The sequence below is a fragment of the Lichenostomus cassidix genome, chromosome 20, assembly GCF_008360975.1.
Source record: "Lichenostomus cassidix isolate B80296 chromosome 20, HeHo_3.0, whole genome shotgun sequence".
NCBI classification, from domain to species: domain Eukaryota; kingdom Metazoa; phylum Chordata; class Aves; order Passeriformes; family Meliphagidae; genus Lichenostomus; species Lichenostomus cassidix.
The window spans coordinates 419,299-446,742 of record NC_139500.1 but is presented as its reverse complement, the minus strand read 5'-3'; the positions used below and the strand labels follow the sequence as shown (position 1 = coordinate 446,742).

The window sequence follows — 27,444 nt, the reverse complement described above, 5'->3', positions numbered from 1 at the left end:
TAGAAATTGTTTAGTAAGGAGTTTCTGAGTTGGAAAAATTTGCAATACAAAGCCTCAGCCTAGCAAGTTTCTTTTAATTTTTAAATGTACAGCATTTTAGTTCTACAAATGTAAAAAAAATTAAAAACAAAAAAACTCCTTTACAATGTTTGGGGTTTTTTTGCTTATAATGATCACACCCAACGTGATTCAATGCAATCTGGTCTGCAGTTCCTGTGGCCCGATTGCTTTGGATGATGCAAATAAAATGGCCAAGACATTTAGCTCTGAGACAGCACCTGCAGGAACTGCGCTCCGTGGCAGGAGTTCCTGCGGGCGTTGCACACAGGTGTAGGAACTGCTACTGCAGGTCACAGGTAACGAAACACCGAACGCAGCTCACACTCGAACAAGACACTGACAGTGTCAGCCTGCGGTGCCAGGGCTGGTGCCAGTGCTGCAGGAAAGCTCTGCTCTGCAGCACTGCCCCCAACATCGCTGAGGCAAGGCAAGGTTGTGGCTCAAGTTACAAGCAAACAGGGAAACTTCAAAGTAGAGACTTAAATTCTGAAGTCCAATCCACAGGCTGTGCCAGGTTCCTCGTTTAAGTTAACTTGAAAGTTTCACTTAAAAGTCCAGTTTAAGCTCCCATTAACACAGCTGCACTAACGCTGTGGCACAAACGGTACCCACTTTACTTTGCACTCCCTTGCCCTGCCAGGTCTGCACACCCTGCACAGCACAGAACAGAGAACATTCTCTATGCACTCAAGAACCACTGGAAGTTACTCCATAGCTTAAAACACTGCCCAGACTAGAGCACAAGCATTACAAATCTATAAAAAAGCAGCCCCTGTGGTGGTGTACAAGAATAAATTAACCAAAAAATTTAGTATTACCATTTATTGGTGACAAACACTACGTTTTACTTACATTCCATGGGGAGAAAAAATTCCAGCGTAAACAATGAACGGAAGCAGTACTGAACTCGCGCGGCTATCGTGCTGTACCTGGACCAATGCAAACCTCATTGCGCACCGGCCGTGCGCAAGAACACAACATCAAAAGCAACACAGTTATATATAAACATAGGTAATTTTTTTCAGCCCTACATGGAGATGTAATTAAACAGTATAAAGCACTCAAGGAAAATCAATCTGCAGTTTTATACGCACTACATTGAGATCATATCCTGTAGTGAGCTGTGAGCCACTGACACACAGTCCCTAAAACACAGCTCAGAGATCACTGAAAGTCACGTTGCATTCGAGTTCCCCTACCCCACACTCAAGAAAACTAGAAATTAACCAAAAATTATCAAACCAAGTTTAAAATTCCTAAAGTGTTTCAATTCATTCAACCATTGGATAATTAGGGTTGGCTTGCAAAAATATGGGGCTTTTAAAAATGGTGGGACATAGCCTGTTTCCAGTGAAACGCTGCTATTCCAATAAAACCAAAACCACATACATGGATATGATCTTCCCAAGTTAGTTCACAGGTAATGTCAGCCTCAGAAGACAAAGTTTCTAAACTGTGCTATGGTTCTAGATACAATTAAGAAACTTTTAAATGAAAAATTTATAGTGTCATTTCAATCAAAACAACATAATGAAACTAAAAATGTATCACTGTTTGAATAAAAAGCAACAGTTATGATTTAGACACTACAGTAGGTTGTAGAGACTGTAGCACTCCAACAGTTAGGTTACATTAAGAGGAAGCATTTGATTTTCTCTGGTGCTTTCAGGTTTGGGTTCAGTCAAGAGCCTGTTTCAGGCAGTGCTGTCCAGTGTTTGTCCCAAAGGGTTTGCGCTCGCCGGTTTGAGGAGAGGGTCACTTTCCATTTCTTGTTTCACACATCTAAAATGAGAAAACATCTGTTACTTAGGAGACAAAACACTTTTAATTGGATACAAATAATTTGATACGCATTTAATTTGTTGCCACATAATTGCCCAAATTTATAATTTATTAGCACTTTGTTAATCCCACCACTGTTAATTTGAGAGTTTATTATCTCAATGAGAGGCTCTACTTTCTCTCCTCCCAAACCAAACCAAGGGAATAATTTGCAGCCTCTCCATGTTTGTTGAAAACGAGCTTTGACCTCTGTACATCCCTTTACCTGTGACAGAATAGACTGCAAGAGACAGAGAGGAGCAGCTGGAAACCTGAGCTCACTGCAGTCACACTCCTTACAGAGAAATGGAAAGGGGCAGCTGAGCTGAGGGAGGCCAAATCTGTTGGGGCCCAGAGCTGTCACACTGGGCTGGGGACATCCATTGCTGGGGTCACATCACAGCCACCACACTTCATGCACTCGCTCCTGCTCAGTGCTTTGCCTTTGACACATCGAAGTGTCAGGCTTGATCATCCAGTGCCCCCTGTGGTCCTGCTGGAGGGCAAACAGCCCTTGACATTTCAACCTTTCTGTCAAATAAAACCCCTCATGTATTTGTCTATAAACTCTCATGGGGGTCATTTGCATCAGTGCAAGGGAAGTCAGTGGGTTCCACTCACACAGACATTGGTCCATTTCCTGTCCTTGGCATCTCTGTGGTTTGTTGGTCCAACTCAGACAGCAACTTTAAAATATTCAGTGCAGCCTAAAGAGAAAAGAGAGCACTCAGCAATTCAGCCTCTGGCCAGTTCAGTAATTTAGTGAAAGCACTCACTTAACCCAACCAAATGTTGTTGTTTTGGCAATATTATTTTTTAAGTTGCGTAATTATAGTGGAAAATGCAATGGTGTAGAATTTCATCTTGCTGCATTAACCAGTTGGATGGTGCTGTGCCTGGGGATTCCCACTGCGCTTGTTTCAGCACTGGAGGAAAACCAAAACACCAGGACTAGAAACAGCAAGAAAAAAGACACTAAATTAGTAACAGCTCAAACTGTGTGGAGCTTAAGACAAAGGACAGAAAAAGACACTGAATCAGAGCCCTTTTCAAAAAAAGATAAGTTACATAAGAATAAAAAATACAACACAGGTGGGGTCCACATGACTGTTTAACAGGGTCACTGTGACACGGCTCAGGCCAAGGTCAGTCACCTCCCTTGAGAACTGACATTTTTTCCCCACTTCATTCAGGCCAATTTCAGGTGCAGCTTTCCAGCATATCCCTGACTCTGGCACATGCCTTAGTGAGAGCTGAACCCTGAACTGAGGGGGCTCATAGTGCTCAAGCTCCAAACCAGCTGCTCTTTCCCCTTCTTCCTCCTGCCCTGACCCCTGGGCTCAGTCTGATAGGAGCTCTGCACAGCAGGATGTCAAGATGGGCATGAAAATGTCCAAAGTGACAAAGAACAAAGAAATCTGTCTCACGTTATGTCCATTAGAAAAATACTGCAACAGTTTTTAGTATAAAAGTCAGCAAAATCAGGTTTTCCTAAGTGTATTCACCTATTGCAAATGATTCCTTCAGGCTGCTGCACTTGAGTCACCTCTGTAGTCCAAAAGATCAAGAACAATCCCTCTGAATGGGAGCAGACTAGGAACATCCTGTCAGCTCCACCTAAAGCCTTTTATAGCCAAAGTCCCCCGCAGGTTTCAGTATAGCAGGCTCATTCTTTCACAAAGAAATATTTCAGCCAATTGTAATAAAGTCTTTTTTATAAAGGGAGCTGAGCAGATTTAGAGTGTCTCCTACTATCCAATGCTGAACTGCATTTCTTCCACTGGAGATTCCGCTTTAGCGGCAAATCTGGGAACATGAGCCCAAGTATCACAGTTCCCAGTGAAACATCAGCCCATTCTGATATAATAAGAAAATAAGCTGAGATGCCCTTATGATTTATAAGTTCCTTTTTGTGCATTTACTGTCATGGACTCATGCAAATAACATCAAGATGAAGCAAATGTGCTTTTTATAGACCAAACTGTGAGCATATGTTCAGCATATTAAGCGATATTTAGATTAGATTCTGATACTATAAATCATTATTTCAGAAACGTCTGAAATATTAGACAAAAATTAGCCAGGGAACTGTACAGCATCTAATTCCTTGCTCCCAGCAGTGATGTAAAACCTTGCTCTCCCCTCAGGGGAGGCCCAAGAGCAGCATTTCAGCAATGTTCATCGTACCATGTCATGGCAAGACTCCACATCCTTTCCAATCCCATGACTGATCAGCGGTGGCTGAGAGGAACAGTTTATAAGAGATACAAACTCATTCTTGTTATTTTTTGGGAAGTCTTTATATTCAACCTGAAGAAAAGAGAAGGATTTAGTTCTTTTCAGTTAACCAAGTACAGGAAGTCTATCACAACTGCTACAGATTATTTGCCCATATATGAAGCTGCGCCTGTCTTCTCATCATTCTGTCAGCCAACCAAACCACTCTATTTGAAATTTAACCTCACTTAAAATGTTTTTTAGTACTCAAGAGAGTTTGGCGAGCCTCCTGAATGAAAGTGGCTGCTTAATAATGATTGTTCTGGGGCCTTTATTCTGATCACTGCTGTCTGCATTTCAAATTTCTTTATTATGCTTTTTAATCCATTGAGCTCATCTGTCATCTGAACATGGGAATGTAATGCAATTTTCATTAAAGGGACCAAACATAAGAAAATGCAGAGTTTGCAGCAAATGTTAATGTATGACAGATTAGTGAAAGAACCTGATTTCAGATCAGCCAAGTTCAAATCCACAAATTACAATCCAGCTGTAAAATTTGGTTGGTGTCATAGGTAAAGTAAAACTTTTATATGAATTTCAGCAGGCTCAGAACTCATCTCTCACCAGCAGAACTAAAAAGCTTTTGAACAAACAACAGGATGGACCAGCTTGGATAGCTCTGGAAGAAGTCTTGCAAAGCTGAACATTTACCTGGATTCCTTGAACATTGGAAAGATAGTCCAGCTGCTCAGAGGGCCTGGTCAGAGGTCCATGGGGGACATGGCCTGAGGAGTTGTTGCTCTTCAAAATGGTCTCAGCAGTAGGAGAAGTGCCCCCATAGAGCAGCTCCCTGGCGATCATTGCCGTCACTGTGGCCTTGGCAGGGTTGGGAGCTGCCCGACTGAACTCTTTGGTGTGGTGTCCTTGATTGGCTCCTACAGCCTGTGCAACCTCAGGGACCATGGGAAGAATTCCAGCAGGAAGCTGCTGATGGCTGAGATAAGGCATCCTAAACTCATCTTCTTTATTACCTGGGAAGAGAGAGGTGCACACTGAAGAGCTGCTGTTTGTGAGTCCTCCTGCAGGCACACACAGGCACCAAAAGTCACTTTTGGAGCAAATAATGAAATCACAGAATAGCCAGACCCACTGTTAAATGATGTAGAGTGTGACAGTCCACAAAGTTTAAACGGTATATTGTGAGAACAAGCAGGTAGGAAAGGTAAAATGGAACGTTAGCACAAAGAGGCAAGACTATTTACAGCAAATGTCCAGCCACAATCAATTGATAGCACTTTGCTGACATTATGGCATAAGTTAGATTAAAGAGGGATACGAACAGCTTTTTAAGGGGAACTCACACAGAGCTATGGATGAAACTTGCACAGGTGTGCTCAAGAAAGGTGGGAAAGACAGTGCCACCAATATCAACCAAGGAGTCAGTTTTATGGCAGAACAGATTAATGAAGTTCTGCAGGACTGAGCTGTTTCAAGTCTAGGGATGAAAGCCAAAATTTGTAGATGGAAGAAAATACAGATAGCAACCTCTGAATAGGAAGTCAGAAAGTTCACCTAAGATCTTACAGATGCAGTAAAATAGTACTAAAGTCCAAGTCAATCCCAACTTATAATTTAAACAGCAAAGTTATACACATAAAGTACCTGAAAGATGCTCTCCAGAACAGCAAACTGTGGTGATAGACAAACTTTCCATAATGATTCCTCCCACCAGATGACATTCCAGAAAGCAATGCCTGTTTACAGGGTGGCCAGGTTTGGGGTGTTTTGGTTCCAGCCTGTCACCTTGGGTGTGACCACCACAACTATTGATTGCCTGAAACAAGTGCAGGCACAGCTCCTGCTCTCAGTCATCAGAGACCAGGCACAGACAGAGGTGGTTCTGGACAAGGCCATTCCTTCCCTCTCCAACTCTGCCTTAGGTTGACCAGTTGCACACCCTTTCTCATCTTCATTCCAGGAACAGGGGGCCTCAGGTGGAATAAGCTCTTTGGGGCTTGAACCACATCTTCCCAAGTTTGCAAGGCAGCAGCTGCACAGCTCTGCTCATCCCAGAGTGCTGAACAGCACTGCTGAAGGGACTGGGAACAGACCTGACACCTCCCAACAGGGCCATGCTACTTTCACCAGGTTACTCACTAGCTGAAGTATCTTCAGAGCCCGGCTCAAAGAAGGTTACTTTTCTTCCATCACCTGGTTTCTTCACTGGGGTCTTAAAAAATAGAAGGAAAAGAACTCAACATGCAATATCCCTTTAAAACTTCCTCCCCCACTAAGTTATAAGGTTTTCACAATGTAGGTGATCTGACCAACCAAAATTTTACTGAAAAAGTTATTATTCAAAAACCTCAATTATTACATTGTTATCAAGAGAAGTTCAGTGATTCTTATTCATTGAAGGACTAAAACTATCCACATCCCATAGGAGTGGTATAAGGAACACAGCTACTCAGAACTAGATTCCAGAAAAAAGCCAGCTAAACTGCTATTAGTTACTGGTACTGCTGAGGGGAGCATACTGCACACAAATGAGCACATACATGTAACCCTAGATTTGCTGTTTGAACTATTACTCCCTGTAATATCTGCTGAATCACCAGGAGAACACAAGGCTCCTTCCCTGCTAAGGGACCCACCATAGAGACCCATTACAAACTTTCCACTGCAACTGGTGACAAGGCTGTGTAAAACTATTGCTCTTAGAGTCCCATAACATATAGGGTCTGCAAGTTTCTAAGACCAACACATTATCACAGGTTCCGAGCCATTTCATAAAGGAGAAATACATTAATTTAGCCTTCTGATGAGACTCTGATTTACTTGAAAACCCAAATGCTTGATGTATCCAAAATACACTATATTTTTCAGAGAACAGTCCCGTCAATACTACAATTGTTTCCTGGCTAGGGCAGACGGAATGAATTTCCTACCCTGCTACTGCCTTGCAAAGCTGCTTCTGTTTCAGCTCAGCCTTTGCTGAAGCATTTACCAGCTGCTGCTTCCTCAAGACTCACCTTCTCTTCTGTCTTTAACGCTGGTTTTGGAGGTTGAGGTTGAGGGACTTTGAAACCTAAAATTTCCAACATGTTTTCAGCTGCATTGCGTTTAGCAACCTTTTTGTTCGTGCCCATTCCTTCAGCTGTGTGTACACCAACTTTCACCTGGACAGGAGAGGAAGAAAACCCAATTCTTAAGCAGTAGTATGGGGATTCCCTTATTGGTGATCTGTGTCTTGCACACACCGTGAGTCACAAAATAGTTCAAGTGATCGTTGTTCTAAGGAAGTTGTCATTTATTATCAATGGTCATTGGCCTTCAAAAACAAAAAACCCAAACAGAAGTCACACAAGGAACTGCATTTCATCATCTCACCTTGGGCACCCAGGTTAGTGTTAATAAATCCTACATTACAAAATATAAGCAGCTTAGTATCTCTTAGGAGAATATTAATACTCTTGTTAATTAAAACATTAGGCAGTTACAACACAGACTACTGGTGCCCTATGCATTTTTTTTAATGTGACTCAGATCACTCTCCTTGTACCTTTATCTTCTGTGAATGCAGCCCATAAGATATTTTGTTAGATCATGTAATGTAAATCTGTTAATTCTGTACATCATCTTGACAACCTGATTGCCATTAAAAAAAAAAAAAAAAAAAAGATATCCCAGACATGCCATCAGATCTGTGCAATGGTCACACCAACCTGCATCACGAACTCCCTGCGCCTGGGCAGCCCACGTTCTGTGATGAGCATGTACTCGGGTTCCTTCTCCTTCTTGGCCTGCTGTATCTGGGCAAGTCTGCTAATGGGATTCATTCCTTGACCATATTCTGGACTTGTTTGCAGCTACATAGAACAATGTTTAGGAAATAAGCCAAACTTTGTGAATATTTGGTTTAATATGCAGCATGCCACTGAATTCATTAATCTCTAGAATTTAAAAATACTGAAATAAAAGTTGCTTAATGAAACACTGTCACAGCCAAAGAGAAATACTGAATTTATTTGGCTCTGCTGTCACACTTGACCACATGTAACCTACCCTACTAAGAGCTTTACAGATTCTAATCCTGCTATATTAGGCGGGATGGGCTTGCAGGAGAATTTACACAAGCAAAATCAAGCAAAACCTAGAGCTGTAAAGTCTGAGGCTTGAAAGTCAGAGCTTGATTTTTATGTGCTGCTCTTTCCTTTATAAAGTTTCTCTTTCATCCTGAATTTACTAATATCTATTGTAAAAGTGGTGTCAGAACCCCATTAAAGTGGGAGCAGAATACCAACTCATTGCACCAGACAGCTGGTAAATGCTGAGCAGCTGAAGCATGTTTATAACTGACTCAGAAAAGCCTCTCTGATGATTATTTGCACAGTCAAATTTCCAACCTTTTCTCTCTTACCTTCACTATTGATTTTGTTTTCTTTTTGATTCGTGGTTTCATTTTCTCAACTGTAGGAAGGGGTGGCAATTTTTTCAGTTCTTCAAGGACAGCTATTGCAGCATTTTTCTTTGAGATCTTCTTGCTCTTTCCTTCACCTTCACCCATGAATTCTCCAACTGATACCTTGGTTACAAAACTCTTCATATGGGGAGGACCACTTTCCTTGGTCACCTGTTTCAGAGGGAAAAACTGAGTGAAAGCGTGATAAACACTTATTAAAAATGGCAGGGCACATTGTTTATAGCAAACTTCTCTCAAGAACTATGGATAAAGAGATTTTAGATTCTCATACAATCCAAAAAGTAAATCATACTCACTCTAATAACATACTCCCACCCAGCCAAGCACAGACTTTTAAAAGATCAAATGCAGCAAGCAGTAAACCGTATTTACACAAATCATTAACCCATCTTAATTCACTGATTTACATTTCAGTATTAAAATAGGACTGTTGTATTTCATCAGTGTGTACTTCCCCACAGTTAATATCACCTCATTAAATATATCATGGTACAGTAATGAAATACTACAGAAAAAGCAACTCTTTAGGATCTAGCATTTCAGTCTAGAAATTCTGACTTCTGAACTCTGAAGTTCTGAAGAATTCTGGAGACATTTAAGAGATAGCTGCCCACTACACATTTAGTCTTTTAATTCCATTCATAACACATCATACTTCAAAAAATCCATATAGTCAGAAAGTAAGAATGAATTAAGAGCTTCCACTCACAACTGGCTTTGTGTGACAGTGTATTTTTACCAGTGATGCTCAGGCTAATCTGCAATAATTGAAAGTTTCACGTAAAATTTCATAGAATGGTTTCAGAAGCAATTTAGTTACACACAATTGCATTTTCTTACTATAATTCAGATAGTTGGCTGAAATGTTACTCTGCCAGCTCAGGAAAGCAGCATGATAAATTAATATTTTAGTGAAACAGAGATGCTACTGTGGAAGCTCCTGATTTAAGATAACTGAAATGATCAAGGAGGGGCAAAGAGGCAGCAGGTAGCCAGGCCAAAGGGAAAGGAAAGTCAGATGCACATGAGGTCACCTCATGGCAAGAAAAGAAACCTACTTGTGAGATTCTGCACCTTGAGGGTAGTCCAGATCAGTGCTTAATTAAGCAAATACTTCCATATGTGTCTTTCAGAGTGAGCTCTACTTTTATGCCTCAACTCTGCACTTCTGTGTTCTAACCATTAATGTGGGGTTGTGTTTTGGTTCTTCGCTGCAATGTGGTTTTTTCAAAAAGCTTTGAAAAAGATTGCACAGACAACCACAGCTTAGCTGTTCACTCCATGTGATCATTTTAGGGCACGAATTCATGAACAGCTGGATTTTTCTTTTCCCTTTACCATATAAACTCCAAGACAATCAGGGTGACTGTCAAAGGTAAAAGTGTATTCACAACTAACAAGACATGTTAAAGTCAGTTGTTTGGGTTATCTAGGAGAGACTCAACTTAATGTGTACTCTTAATACTCTAATAAAAACAAATCTAGAGCTTGTAAAATAAACATACCTCAAAATTCACAGGCAAGTTCCTTTTAAGTGCAATCTCAAAAACTTGGCTTATTTCAGATTTATTGAGATTTTCATCATCTGGTTCTTTTCCGTTAACCTAAAAGAAGCATACTCTATTTAAAATAAAGATCCTATTAAATTGAATTTTATCCATTCAACCACTTTGCTGAACGCTCCAAATTTTAAATTTCTAACCTTTACTGCCGTGTTACGTGAATGTGGAGAAAAGCAGCCCACATACTATGGAACCAAATCTTAAGAAGCTCATTAAGGTGCGTGTAAAAGCTTGCAAACCTTCATATTTTTCATGTGCTCATTATAGGAAAGAATAAATGGAATAAGGACCAATAGGTTTAAAAATGGGTTTAAAAATGTGTTTATAGAAAACCAAACTGAAGTGCTAAGTGAACTGATTTCCAAATGGAAGTACCTTTATGAAATACAATTTTCATATACTGATTGGACACTTGCACCAAAAGCACTAAGACAGTATCAGGTAAGAGAAAGGGCAGAAAAAATAAAGATTCTGAGAGTGGGACCAATGTGAATGAGGGATGGCTGATGTGCCCCTGGCACAGTCCTGTTTTTCTCATGTTCCCTTCTAAGTGCATCATCTACAGCTTTGTTTTCTCATGTAAAGAACATCCTATCAGGAACTTGTCCTAAATCACTGGCCATCTCTGAGAACTCAAACCTGCTAGAAGAACAGTGCCAATGCATCTTTCCTACAGGCACTTCCACATATCTCCAGGTAAAAACTTTGATTGTGATTCCAAAAATGTCTTCACTGATGCTGGCATCAACATGAACTAAGGCATGTCAACAGCAACAGAGAAATTTTAGGACCAAGTATGCAGCAATTATATTGGAAGGATTATGATAAAGATGAACAGCAACAATTTCACCAATTATATCTTGTCACAGTACTCATAATGCAACCAGGTAATAAAAATTATTTAAGTATCTTATTGGAGCAGCAGCAGGGGAGTTGAACTAGAGCGCTTTCATGGATTGAAACTTGTTTGATGACAGCAAACATCCCCCATGTCTGCTACTGACAGGTTAGTTTAAAACAGGAAGGATTTTTTTATCCCATCAGTTAAGACAGCCTCTTCCCATCAGAAAAAAAAAAAAATTAGTAAAATTAATCTGAAGTTTTCACTCCTCCCACTGCCCTGGCAGACTTCCCACCATTCTTATGGGCTGACCTTGTCCATCAGGTTGTAGTTGCAGTTGCAGGGGAGCATGCTGGGCACAGCCCTGGCACTGCTAGTGCCAGTGGCACAGGCAGTGCAGGTGGGTGTGGAGTTGTCCCAGAGCATCACTCCGCTCTGGAGCTGAGCCTGCGGCAGCTGCACCCAACACAGCCCTGGCACAGCCCTGCAGAGCCCCACACCCAACACAGCCCTGGCACAGCCCTGGCACAGCCCTGGCACAGCCCTGGCACAGCCCCAAGCCCAGCACTGTGTCCTGCACAGGGCAAAACTAAGATCGAGCCCAGCAGCCTAAAGTCTCCATCATCACCTCCTGAACCCCAGTGCCAATGCAATTGCTAAGTTCAAAAGGAACAGCAGCACATTCCCAGGAGGAATATTTGAACTCCTAAGGCTACGTTCCCTCTGGCATTGCCAGCAAGGGTCTGTCACTGCCCTCATTCACAAACACTGGCACAACAACTTTGATTACAAGTATTTTTCCTCTCATTGTAATTTCAGATATATTCTAGTTTTTCAAATTCCAACGTTTTTCTTTGTGAACATGACCAGGACTTCTCTTTATGTGGTTAATTTTTTTCCCACATAATATACTCTCAAGAGAATACAAATAAATAGCATGGAATTATTTGCTCTATTGCAGTGTATATTCTTAACACATTCCAAGTCTCTGTGCACAGTGCAAAATAAAGGTTCTTGTCCTCAATACCTTTATTTGAGAAGAATAAATTATTAGCAAAATAACCTTTAATAGACTATAGCTGTTTTACTGATTATTTTGCCTCTGCTTGAGTTTTGGATTAGTTTATTTTATAAGCCCAAAATAATCACACAAGTGCACTCTCCTCCTTTCCCTTCACGCTTCAAGGCAGGTAATGGCTAAACTTTGCTTTTGAAGTATTTTGCATGTTTGCATTGATTAAACTCTACAAGGAATATGTGCCTCTAAATCAGAATGAGACCCCAATATAAGTGTTTCGCACTCTTAGCCCCCATCACATTGTTCAAGCAAATTCCACAAGTACTGTACTCCATTACAAGGGACTTGCCCTCTTCCAGGAACTCCTCCCACGTGCTCTTCCTCAAGACTGCTTGTGAGCAAACACTGAACACCTGGGAAGGTGCTGCCCAGAACTGCACCGATTAATCACAGCCATCAGTCTGAGCCTGTTCTGCCACATTAAGGGTATAAAGAGCAGCTCATATTTACCAAGTGAGTTGGCAACAAACATAGAAGCAAATTTTGAGGCAAAATTAGAATTCCCGTCTAAGAATTGTGCTAGGAAGCCCAGCTTTCTATGTTTCCTAAGCTTTAAATCAATGCTTTATCATCTCTGTCTCTGAATAGGCCAAAAAACCCCACCCTACCCCTTCACCAGCATGTCCAACCCCAGCCACACTGAAGGGCCTTCTGAGGTCTCCCACTACAGCCCCCACTCAATGCAAAGCTCTAACATTCAGCTCAGCTCTTCAGGCAGGGCTTGGGCCAGCGAGAGGCAAATACTGTTACATTTTTTCCCTGCCACTTGCTCCTAGATCTGCAGCCCGAAAACATGTGGGAAATGGTCATTCTTTCCCTTAAAGTCTAATCATTTTATTCAGTGAATTCTTCTTAGAATCACAGAATCATTTAGGTTGGAAAAGACCTTTAAGATCACTGAGCCAAATTGTTATTATGCAATGAATATTTTATAATTTAAAAATACTAAGTAAAATTCCATAAAAACAAAAATTTGTTAAAAAAATCCCAAATAATACTAAAAAATGTACAAAATCACTCGACCTTAAAACACATGAGTTCAAACTTCAGAATATTCTGTTTACACAAGCACACACACAAATGGGATACACCAAAATAACTCCATTTAAAAGGAAAATTACTGGCAATATCAAATGACTGGTAGGAAGTATCAGGATTATGTCTGCTTGTGAACCTTAATTTTCCTCTGTTGTATACAGGCATTTTTAACAGCATCTCTCATGACCTCACACTCCTGTATCCTTTCAGGCCCTTGCCTCGCTGGATGCAGGAATGATCAGGGTTCACTTAGCACCAAAACCTTCCTTATTCTGCCTTCGTCTTGGCTACTATGAAGTGTTGCTACAATAACAATTCCATCAGACATTCCTAAAACTGCAACATTTGAAAGCCACAAATATTAATGAATGGAAGCACCAAACTTTAAATGAAAACTTTGATTTATCCAAATGCTTGTTAAACCAGCACCCCCTGTTCCAAGGCCCACTCTCCTTTCCCTAAGCTGCATTTCCTACCGTTCCTTTTACAGACAAGTCAAATATAAATTGGAAAAAAAAAAAAAAAAAAAGACAAGTGCAGTTTTCTCAGGGTCAAGACACCATTCAGGTCCTATTTCATTAATAAAATAATTCTCCCTTCTCACAGTCTCTTGCATCATTTAGTTCCCCTACCTCTGGATTTATACCCCTCACACAGAATGAGATATCTTAAAACAACTGCAGTGTTTATTCTGAAGATCTCACATTATCCAACTCCAAAGCACAATTCTATACATGTTCAGGAAGTCACCTGTACTGAAGCATTTCTAAAACAGTGAACAGAGAATAATTCAGTGACATGTGAGCCCATGACTTCCTGCAGAGCTGCCCTCCCTAGGTCTGTGCTCCAAGGGGAAAAAGGGCCCATGAGAGCAACTTATCTGTTATGAGAGTGGGTGCAAAAAGGGATGTTCTGCTTGCAAAAGGGGATGTTCACTGAAAAAGAACAATATTCCAGAATTTGGGGTTCCAAGCACTGAAGGGGAACATCCTCCTCTGCTTTGGCCTCTCCTGCATGAAGACCAGCTGGCCCCTGCCCACACTCTGCCAGTCAGCACTTCCAGTTTCAGTGCAGGGCTCGCTCTGACTGCCAGCTCCTGATCCCAGCACCACTCTCTTTTCCCAACAGCATCTGTAATCCCTAGCAGCCTCCATCTTTCAATAATCTGCATTCCTCCAAGAGAAAGCTTTCCCTTACCTGAAGCACCTCCATCCATGCCTCCCAAGTCTCTTCCCTGAACTGTCAGATCCACTGCTTTTGCCCAATCACTTGGACAATGCTCACTCCGACACACACCAAGTTTTAACTCAATGTCCCTTGGTTTCATAACATGTTTCCTCAAGCCTCTTGCTCCATTCCTGGTAGTTCCCAGCTATTTTTTCCTCCATCTGACACCCCTTGTTACCTTCTTGCCCAACTCTTCATTTTCCTTCTTTCTCAGCACACAGCCAGGCTCCATATCCAGCAAGTTCTCACACTCCCCAGATTGCAAGTTACAATTCTGTCTGTGGCCAAAGCAGCCAACACACATGGGGGGGTGCAAGCTCCCAGCCAGCCCAGCAGCAGAGCAACTCCTGTGCTCACAGTAAGACCTTCTGCTAAAGCCACTCAACAAAAAAGCATGAAAAAAACAATAACGGTATTGGAATGGAAAGTGCTGGGCATCCATTAAAAATATGAAGGGATAAAAACTGACTTCTTATATTCCTATCAAAATGTATGTGTTTACTACTTCCATGCACTTCCTGGTCTTCTAGAACTTCCATGGTTCTTTCCAAAATCATGTAGGGATTTTGCCCAGGAAGTAAATCCATGCCTGAGTTTTATGTTGCCCATTTATGCACTTCTTCAGAAGTTTGTGTATGATCTGTACCTGGTAAGATATTAATTCCTATCTATGCTTCCAGTGCTCATATCTGACACAGGTCTACAGCATTGCTGTGGAAAAATATGACAGTAAAAAAATTAACATAACTTCATTTGGGAAAATCCTAGTTCCACAGAAATTTATGTTTTTAAATCAAAGTGTTTCTATTGACATAAGTAAGTCAACACTGCTACACAGAAGTAAATTTCCCAACTGTACCCTTCCTCTCAAAAAGGAAAAAATCTATAATAACATCCCAGTTTATTTTAGCAATTTATGCTTACAACACTAAGATTAATTCCCACCTCTGGTTTCTCAGGCAAGGGCTCATTCTGCAGAACTTTCAGTGCTTTAGCAGCTGCATCATGCTTAGCAGCTTGTCTTGTTCTTCCCTTCCCATGAAACTGCTGCCCTCCAATTGAAAGCTCCACTTGATAAAGTAAAGGCCCAACAGGAAATGGGTAAAAGTACCTGCAAAGAGAGAGGTAAAATATCAAATGGTTTGGCCTACAAAGTAAACAGACACCTAAGTTAGACATGGGTCAATCTCTTTGATATCAGTAACTGCAACTCAGCACTGAAGCAGTACTTTTAAGAAGCCAAATTTTGATTTAGAGCCTAACAGAATTCAGTGAGCAACCCCCAAAACAAATATTGTCCCTCCTTGTTGTACAATAGAACACATTTCTGACCAAGTACTACACAAAGACAACATAACTGCACTCTTACAGACTTGGCAGGCCAAGAAGTTTTGAATTCTAAATTCCTATGCCTATATAAAATTCTTTAAACTGCAACTTTAATTTAAATAGTTTCAGAAAAAGCATCCAACATTTTCTTCACTTCTGCTTTTACACAGAAAGGAAATGCAAGAAATATTTACCTAATATTTAGCTATTTGCTTAATGAAGCTGCTATACCTGAATGCCCTCAAAAACACTTCAACTTTTGGTCCAGCTCCCTTGCCCCATGCCAAAGAAATAAAGCACTGGAAGTAAGGCAAATTACAGATACTGGTGGGCGTACTTCTCCAATCCTCCTGCCTCACAAGCTGGCCATGTTTCAGCTGAGTGTCCCTGTCAAGGGGACACAGCCAGTTTGCAAAAGTCAGCATGGAGGCATGGGGTGGTGAGAGCAGAGGTTCAAAGATAGGAGCCTGCAGCCCCCCGAGCCAACACGTACCGTGGGGGGTAAGTACCACCTCGCATGGTGTAGTTGTAGGTGGATCTCATCCCTGTGTAAGGGTCGATGGGTTTGTACATGGGCTTCTTCCCCAGCTTCATGCAAAGTGCATTTAACTCCACTGTCGGGGTTACACTGTCTAAATAAAAAGGAATAGAAAGGGTTGTCCAGCTGTCATAAGGAACTGAGACAATTTAAACTCTTATTGCTGTCTCACAGCAGGGAAAAATGAGCTCAACTTTTGCCACATGCAGTATCTTAAACAACTGAATTCCTAACAAAACTGCTAATGAACACAAAGATAATAAGTCCATATGATGCACATTAAATTAGCAGCAGAGTACAGTTATGCCACATCCTATTACAAAAAAGTGAATTTGCTCGGAGCTGTTTTTGGCTTTGTTCTGGGTTTTTTTTTATTTTGCTTTTAATTTCTGAAGCTGCTAATTTATTTACATTTACAGCACATCTAAAAATGTGGTCTGCAGAAAATAAACTTCTCTGTGTTACAATACAAAACAGTAAGTCAAGCAGCAGGTTCTCCAAGCCAGAATTATTTGATGAAAAAAAATATACTTTTAACTTGTTAATATGCTGGTATTTGTCATGTCACCTACAACAATCAAAGATTAAATCAAGATGAAGTTCTCACAAATCCTGACAATTGCCATTGTTAAACAGGCAGAATCACCGTTTTTATTCATCCCTATACAACTTCAATACATACCAAAAGCAGAAAGGTGTATTCTTTCTATGTGTAATTTTTTTTTAATCAGTTTGTTGTGGCATATACCTGGGTTCTTGCCTTCACTACGAGATGGACGAGCCGTAGGCTTAGGGAATTTTGTCCCTTCCAAAGCTTTGGCAGCTGCTGCATGTTGCGCTTTTTTAATACTAGTTCCTTCAGCTTCCCAATGCTGGTCCCCAAGAGTCAGCTGCACTGTAAACACCTCAAAACCAGAAACAGGAATTTTGTAAAAAAGATGCTTCAGAATTCACACAGTTTATTAGACCCTCTTACACAAAACAATGAATCTTTTCAGTGATGCATGAGTTGAGAATATGGTAATCCAAGCTCTCCTTAACTCCCATGTCATCTCCAGATTTTCAACACTTATCAACAGGATTTTCCCAATTACTGAACTAAGAATTTCACAACAATTGTATCTGGCAAGTAACCTGCATGAGATCTGACAGGCTCAGAGCACAGTGTGGGGAGAGGTGACAGTCCCAGGGCAGCTGCTGTGCTCACGCCACAGAACAGCAGCCTGGAAATCCACCCTTCTTTGTGCCACAAAACTCCACTCTTGCTTTAACCCTCTGAAGGGTTTTTTTAAAGATATTTTTCAGCAGTTTGGAGAAAGTTAAGTTCACACTGTACCATAAAACCTTCTACATGCCCATAGGTGAATGAAACACAGTTGAACAAATGCTTTGAATGTTATTCCAATACTTTTTTTGTAAATGCCAACTCCTTCACACCTTGAAGCTCTCTGACATTTTGGGAACCCGACTTTTTAATTCCCAAGTACCAGCTTCACACTTCTCTATCATCGATGCTCTAGGGGGCTTCCCTTTCCTTTCCATTACTCTGGATTATCTTGCACCAAAAGCACATACTTTGCCTTTCCATTCCTGAAGATGAAAAAGCATGAGCAGCAGCAAGAAGAAACTTTTATTTTAAGTATGAACATATACCTTAGAATGAGCTGGACCTTGCTCACTCAGAAGCTTATACTCAGGCTGAATCTTGTTGAAACGGGCTAATTCATTCACAAGACACATGGGGGTTTTCTCTTTGGGGTTTGCCATGTTTGAAGGAGCTGAAAGGTTACGTAACATCAGATAAATGAATTGATAACTGTGAACTCTACTGCAAATTTTAGTTAAAAAAAGAAATCTCAGTGGTTTAGCATCTAGTTGTCTGCAATGCTGGAATAGACAGCTTTGCTCACTGGCCAGACTGGTAACAATCTATTGAACTCTGGGATTTCCATGCAACGCTCATGTCTAAAAGGCATCCTCATTAAATTCAAGGTTCTAATGCAAGCCAGAAGTATGAAGTTGGAAGACTCCGACATCCAGCTTGCACCTTATCTAGTACTTTTCAAGGATAAAATCTTCCAAGTATTCATCATTACCACTTGCTTTGAAAAATTTCAAAAACTCAATTAATTTCTTTTTCCTTCTCCTATTTTCCTCTATTAGCTATTTTTTATTTATTACTCTTTATATGTTGTATTGCATTTTGTTAGCATAACATATTTATCATTAGATTGGTTATAAAAAAACTGAAGATAACATAATTAAACAAATTATTTCAAACACTTTTTTTTATTTAAGTCACTGATAAAAAAGATTGATAGCAATGTTTCAAAAATTTTATGTCATACAATTAAAAATATTCTTTACCATTACAAACATATCAATTAATTGCTGGAACTTTGTGTAAAAGTATGCTTCCACCCATCTCAAACAGATTTCATTCCATAGGGAGAAAGCATTGCAAGCTACTGCAGTTGGATAAATATTACTTCTAAATTACGTGTAGGTGCAAGACATCAAGAATGTATCATGCCAAACTATGAGCATAAACAATATATACAGTTATTGACTCTCTATCTTACCTGCAGCTGCATTGGTGGACGTAACTGAAGCAGAGGGCAAAGCAGAGTTTTGGATAGGTCTGCCTGCATTTTCAGAGGGCAAAGAACTGGTAGTAGAAGGAATACTCAAAGGCTGTGAAAGAGATGGGTTTTTATTCAATATTTGGCTCCCTGCAAGGGCAGCAGAAGGATTCTGAATCTGAACTTGAGACATGTTCACTTCCAACCAGAGCAGATTACTGTAAGCAAACAGCTTTGAACGCAGACAAACTCCAATTTTGGATGCCAAATTGCTGACCTAAAATATAAAGATGAAAAATAGATTATACTAAATATTTAGCATTCTCTAACTAACAATCCACTGAAATTATTCCTCCATCAGCAAAATGGGAAACAGTGTTCAACCAAGCACCCATTGTTCCCATTTTGTCCCGTTAGTCACTCACACATCCAGTTTGCACAGCACAGTTCCACCCGTATACCCCATTATGTTTCACACTTCTTTCATTTATAAAAGAGTACTACAGAAGTTTTATTTATACTTGGTCATTACTGTCCATCTCTTTTCCCCATCACTGAATCCACTTAGAAAGCAAATCCTGTTACTTACACCCAGAGACACTGGTTATATACTACGCAAAGAGCAACTTCCACGAACAAATTACATTTCATGTATTCTACCATTTGAAGTCAAACTTTTTCACTTGGAGGGCAAGAAATAAATGCAGTCTTTACAAAGCAACTATTTAAAGCATACATCCTTTACTATTATCATAGGTTCCCCCAGTATCACCATAAATGCCAAGCCACTTATGAGGGGAAAAAGCTAGAGTCCAGCAGGAAATGCCAAAGGGGCTCTGGCTGGAAAAAGCAGAGGTGAGAGAGTTCATAAACTGTATAAGCCACATGTGTTCTGAAGGTTACCTCTATTTACGTCAAGACATGTCTCAGTCACAGTTCAGGCCATCAATTTAAAGTCACTTAGTCCCACAGCACTATAAACAAGTGTTGGAAGTGCTCATGGGCACCTATGGCCATTTAGAAAAACTCCCTCACATAGCAGGATCCCTGCGCAGTGCTGTGACAGATCTTTCCTGTGCTGACAAATTAGTATTAGATTTCTTTTACACATGGATGCAAAATTATCTTCATGTTCAGCCAGTGGAACTTAAATAGACACAAACAGGTCAGCTGTCCATATCCACTTACAAGCCACATATCAACTTATTTATTAAAAATACATTTTACAGCCAAGTAAATCCATTTTACACACAAAGGCACTCACACATGCACACAGACCCTGGTCACCTACAGATCTGATCAGGGCAGCAAACAAAGGTTTATTCTTTCCTAATTTATAGGTGCAAAGGCGAAATCACTGCTCCAGCTATGACCAGGGGGCTATTAGTAGCAACACAGCTTCAGTAGTGCTCTGTGAGCGTCAAATTCTGAACCTGTGAATGGATTTCCAAATGTGAGAGGAGCAGCAATGAGTCAGAAGGAAGTTTTTAGATAGTTACTAACAAAGCAAGCCTAAGAGGACAACCTAGACTAATACATTCATGGACAGAAAGATGTAATTACTCATTAAATAAGAGGTAAGAAGCTACTGGGAAACAGTTACATGACGAAATCTACCATCTGGAGTATTTTTACTTTGGAAAAAACATCACAAACATGTCATACTTATCATACTACCACCTGGATAACTTTGTTTTCACTAGAGAGCAAAAACAGTTCAGATCTCATTAGTCCAAGAGACACATATGCAGATTATATTCAAAACAAATCCTGTATTTGACTACTAAATTTGCAGCAGTTACACATTGGGTGCATTGCAACTGTGAGAGTGGTATTCAAAAGTCTGTCCAAAGGAAATCCAAGAAGTCGTAAGACAAAAAAGAAAAGTATTTAGAATAAGACTACATGGTAATAACTTTACAATCACTAAGTTTCATTCCCACGAGCATCACTATAATCACTGAAAATTTTCCAATATAATAAAACAATAATTGCCTGGCAAAGACTATACTATACCAAAGTCTTGCAGATGAAGAAATGCAATGAAGTCTTGCAATGAAAAAAGCAAATTCTCCTTTCCTGCTGGAGCGCAATGTCTTTCTAAGGAAGTGAAGTTACAGTTTTTAGCCACCCATTTTGAGAAGACAACACCAAAAGTTGTTATTTTGAAGTCAGAAACATCAGGATGTTTCTGATCATGCTGGAAAGGAAGTCTGACATTGTTCTCAGAAAACGTCTACATGCAGTTTACTTTTAAAACAAGGCACTACATTTCACATATTTGCCATTGCCTGGTTTTAGGGAACATTCCCAGAAATTTTGAATATATTAAAATGCAAAGTTTGGGTGTCACTAAGGTAACCAAAAAAATGCACAAAGATGTGAGCATGGTCAGTCCACTTAGCCAAAAAGAAATTAAAATCTTCACATATAAAAGAAAGAATGTAACATTTTTAGATACAAGTTTTCTTGGGGCTTTTTTTGTGTCATAATTCACACCAGAACTGCAGATAGAAGCCAGAAGACCAAACAAAAATCAAACATTTCCTGTGGATAATTGTGCTTTACAACAAGTGGTCATTTTTTTTAATATGATGCAGATACAAAGGTAAGAAGCTTTAATGTTTTAAGTAAGTTTCCAGTACCTTTTGGAGATCCAGAGAGTGAAGATTTTTATTTAGTTCTGAATAGGATATTTATGATGGAGAATGCCTAAAAGAAAAAACAGAGAGTTATTATTTTGCTTCCTAAAAGCCACAAAAAGATCTTCTATAGAAAACCCCACCCTACAATTTTTGCCTCATCCATTCAATCACAAGGACTTGTACAACCCTTCCATTACTACTGATAAACTGCTCAACAGAGCTGCTTTTCCAAGGAGAATTTCCAGCCTGATCCAAGAACCATCCTTACTCTTTCCCCAAACCCAAGTGATGTTTCTCACCCAAGCAGTGGAATCTCAGAATCGTGCTCTTTGACTAATTATAAGAGTCACTTGCCAATTTTCTTTCTGAAGTGAGGCTCTTCTTCCTAAGAGCCAAGAGATCAGCTCCCAAAATTAGACTCAGACCAATTCACAAAGCCAAAACAAAAGCAAGCACAAACTGAAGAACTCTGGTAGTTATTAATTGCAAAAATTGTTATCAATTCGACCTTTTGGTAACCTTTCCAATCTAGTGATTTCACTTACAAATAGGCTAAAACCATTTTAGAATAAAATTATCTCAGTGCTGCATAAGAAACCTGTCACTGCATGGACTGCTCTAAATGGAAATCAAAACCTATTTTATTCTGCTTACAAATATAGCACAAAGTGTTTAATCCTTCTTTTCCATGCCTAAGCCAACTGTGTGCAGATGCCAGCAACATCACTACCAGCCACAAAATGGGGGAGATCTCAATCTTGATTAAGGTTAGAAGAGGACAGAGCTCTTGAATTTATTTCAGATAGGCATTTCAAACTCTTAGGATGACTCCTAGAACTATGAGCAGTTCTTCTGCTGGAACAAAGGAGGATGCAGAGCCTGAAACAGGCAGGCATCACACCTGTTGTTTACCAACAGGAGAGTGAAGAAGCAACACAAGAGGATTACAGTCGGTTCAACTCTTCTCCTAGAGGGTTTTCTGGAGCCTAAAATAAGCATCTGAAAAACAAGGAAATGGATAGTATTTGCAGGCACAGTCAAGACCAAGTTGCATCAAGACAATGGAATTTTCTCCTCCAGCCATCCCTGGTGGCCCTGCCAAGAACGAACCCCTCAACCTCAGCAGAACAAGCGCAAGGTGCTGGGCGGGCACTGCCTGCTGGTAACCATGGCACAGATAGTGCTGATGGGCACCAGAAGAGTGGAGAAGAGCTACAACCAACACCACTTCCCAACACAAGCCAACGCTGACAGGCTGCTTTAGAAAAAGCCCTCACCATTCTGAGATGCAGCAATGAAGAACCAGCCCAAGCAAGGTCTGTCTGCAAGTCATGCTCTGTACTCAGACACTGAGACCTCAGCTGGAGCACTGCACCCATGTGGGCACCATGCTTTAGGCACAATCAAAGCAGGAAAAGCCCAAAACACTCAGCTTCAGAGAAATATAACCTACAGGGAAACTGCTAAAGGATTGGAACTTGCATATTCTGAAGAGGAGAGGGCTGACTGGGGCCTGAGAACCAGAAGTCCACGTACTTAAAAGAATTTTGGAATGGAAAAGAACAATCTGTTCTTTATGGTTAAAGTGACAGAACGAGAGGCAAAAGGCTTCAAGTGCATCAAGAAAACACTTTCTGACAGTACTGGTTGCAATGAAGTACCCTGCTTTGGGTGGTAGAGGGGTCCCCCACTGGTGGCAAGCCTTAAGTCATTGATAGACATCCACCACGGATGAGGCCAGCACACCTGACACTGCAGGGGGATGGATGGACCACTTCACTCTGAGTGACTCCCAGGCCAGATGCCCCAGACTAAACACACTTCTGTACACCTGGCTGGACCTGCACGTTTCCATCTCTTACGTGAGGCACAAAAGGGCCTGGTTGTTGTTAGACAACAGGTTTGGCAGGACAGGATCTCACGTGGGTCCTGCCACAGACTGGCTCTGAACTCTGAGAAACCACTTGCAAATAGTGGTTTAAGTGATTTAAGACTAAATCCTCAAAGAAAAAGGTTTTACTCATTGTCATGACCAGCATACGGAAAGGTGTCCTGTTTTCGGAAAGTGCAGACTTGGAATGCTGCGGGTTCTGACACTTGTGCCTCTTGTTAGGAACCAGCTGTGTCCCCCATTCCCACCATGTGCACACACTCACTACTCCTGCTCCACCAGCACCAGGCAGAGCAGCCTGAGAAGCAGGACAAATGCCAGACACAGCCATCAAGTTCATATTACAAGGAGTCCTGACATCACCAAATAAAAATCATGTGACAAACAATATCCAAGAAGCAGGTTTAGTTATAGGAAATGGTATGTTAAATGAAGCACCTCTCTGAAGAGCAGATGTTCCACGACCCAGTGCACCAGGGGAGCCACAACCCCATGGCAGCCAGAGCAAGGCACGTTCCTTGTTACTTATCAATAACAAACTATTGATTCCCGAGCAGGAAAGTTCATTTATCCTCATTTCACAGATGGGCAACCAGAACATGAACTGCAAGCCCATCCCTGCCAAAGGGTGTGGGCACCCAGGGGGGTTCAGCTCACAAAGCTGAAGGGGTGTGCAACACACAGCCCTGACCCCAAGCCCCTGCCCCGTGTGGCCAGCAGGACAACCTGGAGCTGTGTGAGAGGGACCAGGCCCAGCTAACACCAGAATTCATGGTCACCCCATGCACAGACCCACTAGTGAACAACATTTTCTCCCCTTGTTTGCAGACTGGGAATACATCAGTGTGTTCACTCCTAGATAAAATAGTAACTAGAACGATTCCCTCTCTCATCCTGTTTTTAAGGAGTTTTAAATAACTCCAGTGTGCTGGCTGAGACTCTTTTGTCCCACACTCAACTATTCTGAGGCACAAAAAATAAATTTTCACAAACTCTAGGAGGTTTGTTGGGATGCTTTGCTAGCTAAAACACCTTTGAAAAACCCACATCAGGAGTAGCTTTGTAACATACAGCACAAAATTCTCAAGCTGCTGCAACAGTGTTTCAAAGCATCTATTTACAACGGGAAAGTCTAAATAAATACTCACTATAAATTGAGAAACAAAGACTAAATTTTACAGACTTAAGGCTATTTGCACAAAATGTAAAACACTGGTTGAACAATGTTTTCTTCTTAGATAAATCTTCTGCAATCTTTCAGCAAGGTTCATCTCAAAAGTAACGTAGGAAAAGATGCTGCTCTTTTTGGTAAGGCACAAACACTAAATGTTATGCAAAGTAGTCTGGGAGCCAAGATATGGATTATTAATAGAGAAAAAAAGCTAAAACTTGAAAGTAAAAGCTCAAGGAAAAGAGGCAACTAGCAAACATACACATAAACCAGACAGTTCCAAATATAATGCAAATAGATAAACCAGGAAGTGATACACTGAATGAACACTTAACTGTTTACTTCTAGCTCAGTGCTGTGACAAAATAGATTACAGATTTGGGGGTTTTTACCTGCAGTAGAACAGGTCACAAAACCCTCAGACACTGATGAGACCCAACATGCTCAGACCTCCTTCACTGTCCCAGGGCATCTGTAGCACCTCTAAATGAAGAACCTGACTTTGTACAGTCACTTCACTCAAATTTATTTCAACCTATGAAAAATTTTGCCACAAAACACATTTTGACTGACTTGCACTGATAGTGAAAACATGATTCATGATGTTATGAAAAACTCTAAACAAAGAAAGAGTGGCTGCTTAAAATAACAATATAAAAAATAATTGTTTCTTACATACATCATTTTAGAAGAGTTTTGATATAAGTTTCTGATCTAATTTCAGAAATTAGAAAATATAGTAAAAAATTCAGCCCCTTTGCTCTTTACATTCTCATCAAGATGTGACAGACTTTCAGTGAATCTCTGTAAAAGTTAGAACAAATTTGTTGCATATATGAGATCATCAACAGATAAATCAGAAATCATTTTATTACATTGCAGCCACAGTTGCATAATTAGAATTCAAGTTCTCTAGTATTCAAAAAAAATAAACAAAACCAAACCCAAAACGTTTATTCCAGTTTGAGAAAGGGAACTGTGCAGTACACGTGCATGTTCTAGTTAGAAGAAACAAGATTTTATACATATACCCTTCCAAAAGCAGATAACAGACTTCATTCAGATATTTGATTTCATATATATATACACATATATACTTATATATATACATATGCATATATATATACACACACACACACACACACACCCCCCTAGCCTTCACTGACACTCCAAAGGATGTCCCCCCAGGTTTGCCTTAAACCTGCCAGAAAAGCAATGACAAAAATACCCAACAGACGAATGCATCACAGAAATGGCTCTGACATTACCATGCACAGCATCAATGGAAGGACCAAACCCTGCACTGTCTCTAGGACAGACAGAGGCAGAGGAAAGGTTTAAACGGAACTTGTTGCTTTACATCTCCCTAAAAACTAGTGTTCTTCTCAGGAAACAGAGAGAGGTGATCCTGGAGCAGCGACAGCTGCCAGACCCGGTGGGAACGAGGGGAAAGCCGGTGTTGCCCGTTCAGCTGTGCCTGCGTGCTGGGAAACCCAGCACAGAATCTAAGAATCTGTGGATTCTGTCCCTGCTGCTGTCACTGCATCCCCAAGTGCTGTCCCAACAGTCCGACCAGTCTGGCTCAGACAGAGTTCTGGTACCGCGATGCTGTGCCCCGGGACCCGCAGCCCGGGAGCGCTGTCAGGCTCCGGGCACTCCGCGGGGTGCAACGGCCGCCGCCGCCTCCCCGGGCTCCGGCAGCTGAACCGGCTCTGCTGCCACGGCCCCTGTGCCAGGGGGGCCCCACTGCCGCCCCAGAGCCACGACGGGGATTTCGGGCAGAGCGGGGAGCGAGCACCCCCCGCCCACGGCACTGGAGTGCGGTGGTGCCACTACGGGATCCCCGGAGCGCCGCTGGCAGTGTCCGCGCCGGGGCGGCCGCAGCACCACCACCCCCGACACTCCCTCCCCGAGGGTCGGGGGCGTCAGCGCCAGCGCCGGGCCCATCGCGGTCCGGTCCCAGCTCCCCACCGGGGCTGTCTCCCGGCCTCGCCGCCGCGGCAGCGGGCACAGCACGGCTACGCGCGGGGTGAGCGCCGGGCCGGGAATGGGCAAGGGGCGAGCCCCGGACGGGGAGGGGGCTCCGGGCCGCCCCCTCCCCAAGGCCAGGGCCACGGCCCCGGCCCCGGCCCCGGCCCGGCGCGGCGCGGGCCCGCCAGGCCTCGCCATCCCCCGCCTACGGCCCCACCAGGCCCGGGCCGCCCGCGCCCCCTCACCTGCGCTGGGCTCGGCTCCGGGCCGGGGCGGGCGGGGGTCGCTCAGTCCATGGGCCGGGCGGGACCGGCGGGGCGGCACAGGGCAAACACCAAAGAGAATGAGCGGGGCGGTGCGGCCCGCCGGAACTGACGGCACCGCGCCGGGGGCGGTGCCGCCGCATAGCCAATAGGCAGCGGGCGAGCCCGCAACGGCACCGCCTCTCACCGCGCTTCTGACCAATGGGCGCGCAGCTCTGCCGGGATCATAGCATCCTCCTAGGCGACTACAAGTCCCGGCGTGCTCCGCGCGAGCCGCAGAGCGGGAAACTACAGTTCCCAGCACGTCCCGCGCGGGGTCGGGGCCGGGCGGTGAGGCCGATCCGCCGCTGCTTCCGGGCCCACCGCGCCCCGCGCCCGCCGGCGCGCCTCAGCTGCAGCCCCTGGTGCCCGCAGCGCCTTTCCGGGCACGGGAAGCGGCGACTCTATCGAATGCACTTTTTTCTCTGGCATCTGTGCATTCTGGGAAAAGAAACGTGAGACGAACGAACGCAGCTGTTGCCGGGGCGAGGCGCGATGGGCGCGGAGTGTCACCCAGAAGGGCCAGGGCACTGCTGACGGCACTAGTCTGCAGTTCACTGCCCGGAAGGGTAAGTGCTCTGTACAAACTCTCCACACCTTATGAAATCTGCAGAATGCGTTCGGACTAAGGAACATGTCACTGATGGTGCCACAGCCACGTCTACACGGTCTTGACTTACCCAGC

The 27,444-nt window shown here is 42.3% G+C and overlaps 1 protein-coding gene across 7 annotated transcripts; it reads right to left on the bottom strand.

Annotated features, from left to right (window-relative positions):
- Positions 1-867: 867 nt before the first annotated feature.
- On the bottom strand, positions 868-26,846 carry STAU1 (staufen double-stranded RNA binding protein 1). 7 transcript variants are annotated; one of them, XM_085079011.1, is made up of 16 exons: positions 26,703-26,846; positions 21,425-21,491; positions 18,780-19,056; positions 17,851-17,975; positions 16,946-17,102; positions 16,153-16,291; positions 15,276-15,441; positions 10,090-10,188; positions 8,522-8,752; positions 7,827-7,970; positions 7,134-7,280; positions 6,259-6,331; positions 4,813-5,180; positions 4,069-4,191; positions 2,503-2,588; positions 868-1,842 (listed from the first exon to the last, which is right to left on the bottom strand). In XM_085079011.1, the coding sequence occupies exons 3-16, from the start codon at positions 18,970-18,972 to the stop codon at positions 1,755-1,757; spliced, it is 2,139 nt and encodes a 712-aa protein (XP_084935137.1). In that variant the 5' UTR covers positions 18,973-19,056; positions 21,425-21,491; positions 26,703-26,846; the 3' UTR covers positions 868-1,754. The 7 variants fall into 7 exon arrangements, with proteins under 7 accessions (XP_084935137.1, XP_084935142.1, XP_084935140.1 ...); XM_085079016.1 differs by having other exon boundaries at positions 868-1,828; XM_085079014.1 differs by having other exon boundaries at positions 4,813-5,132.
- Positions 26,847-27,444: the final 598 nt, after the last annotated feature.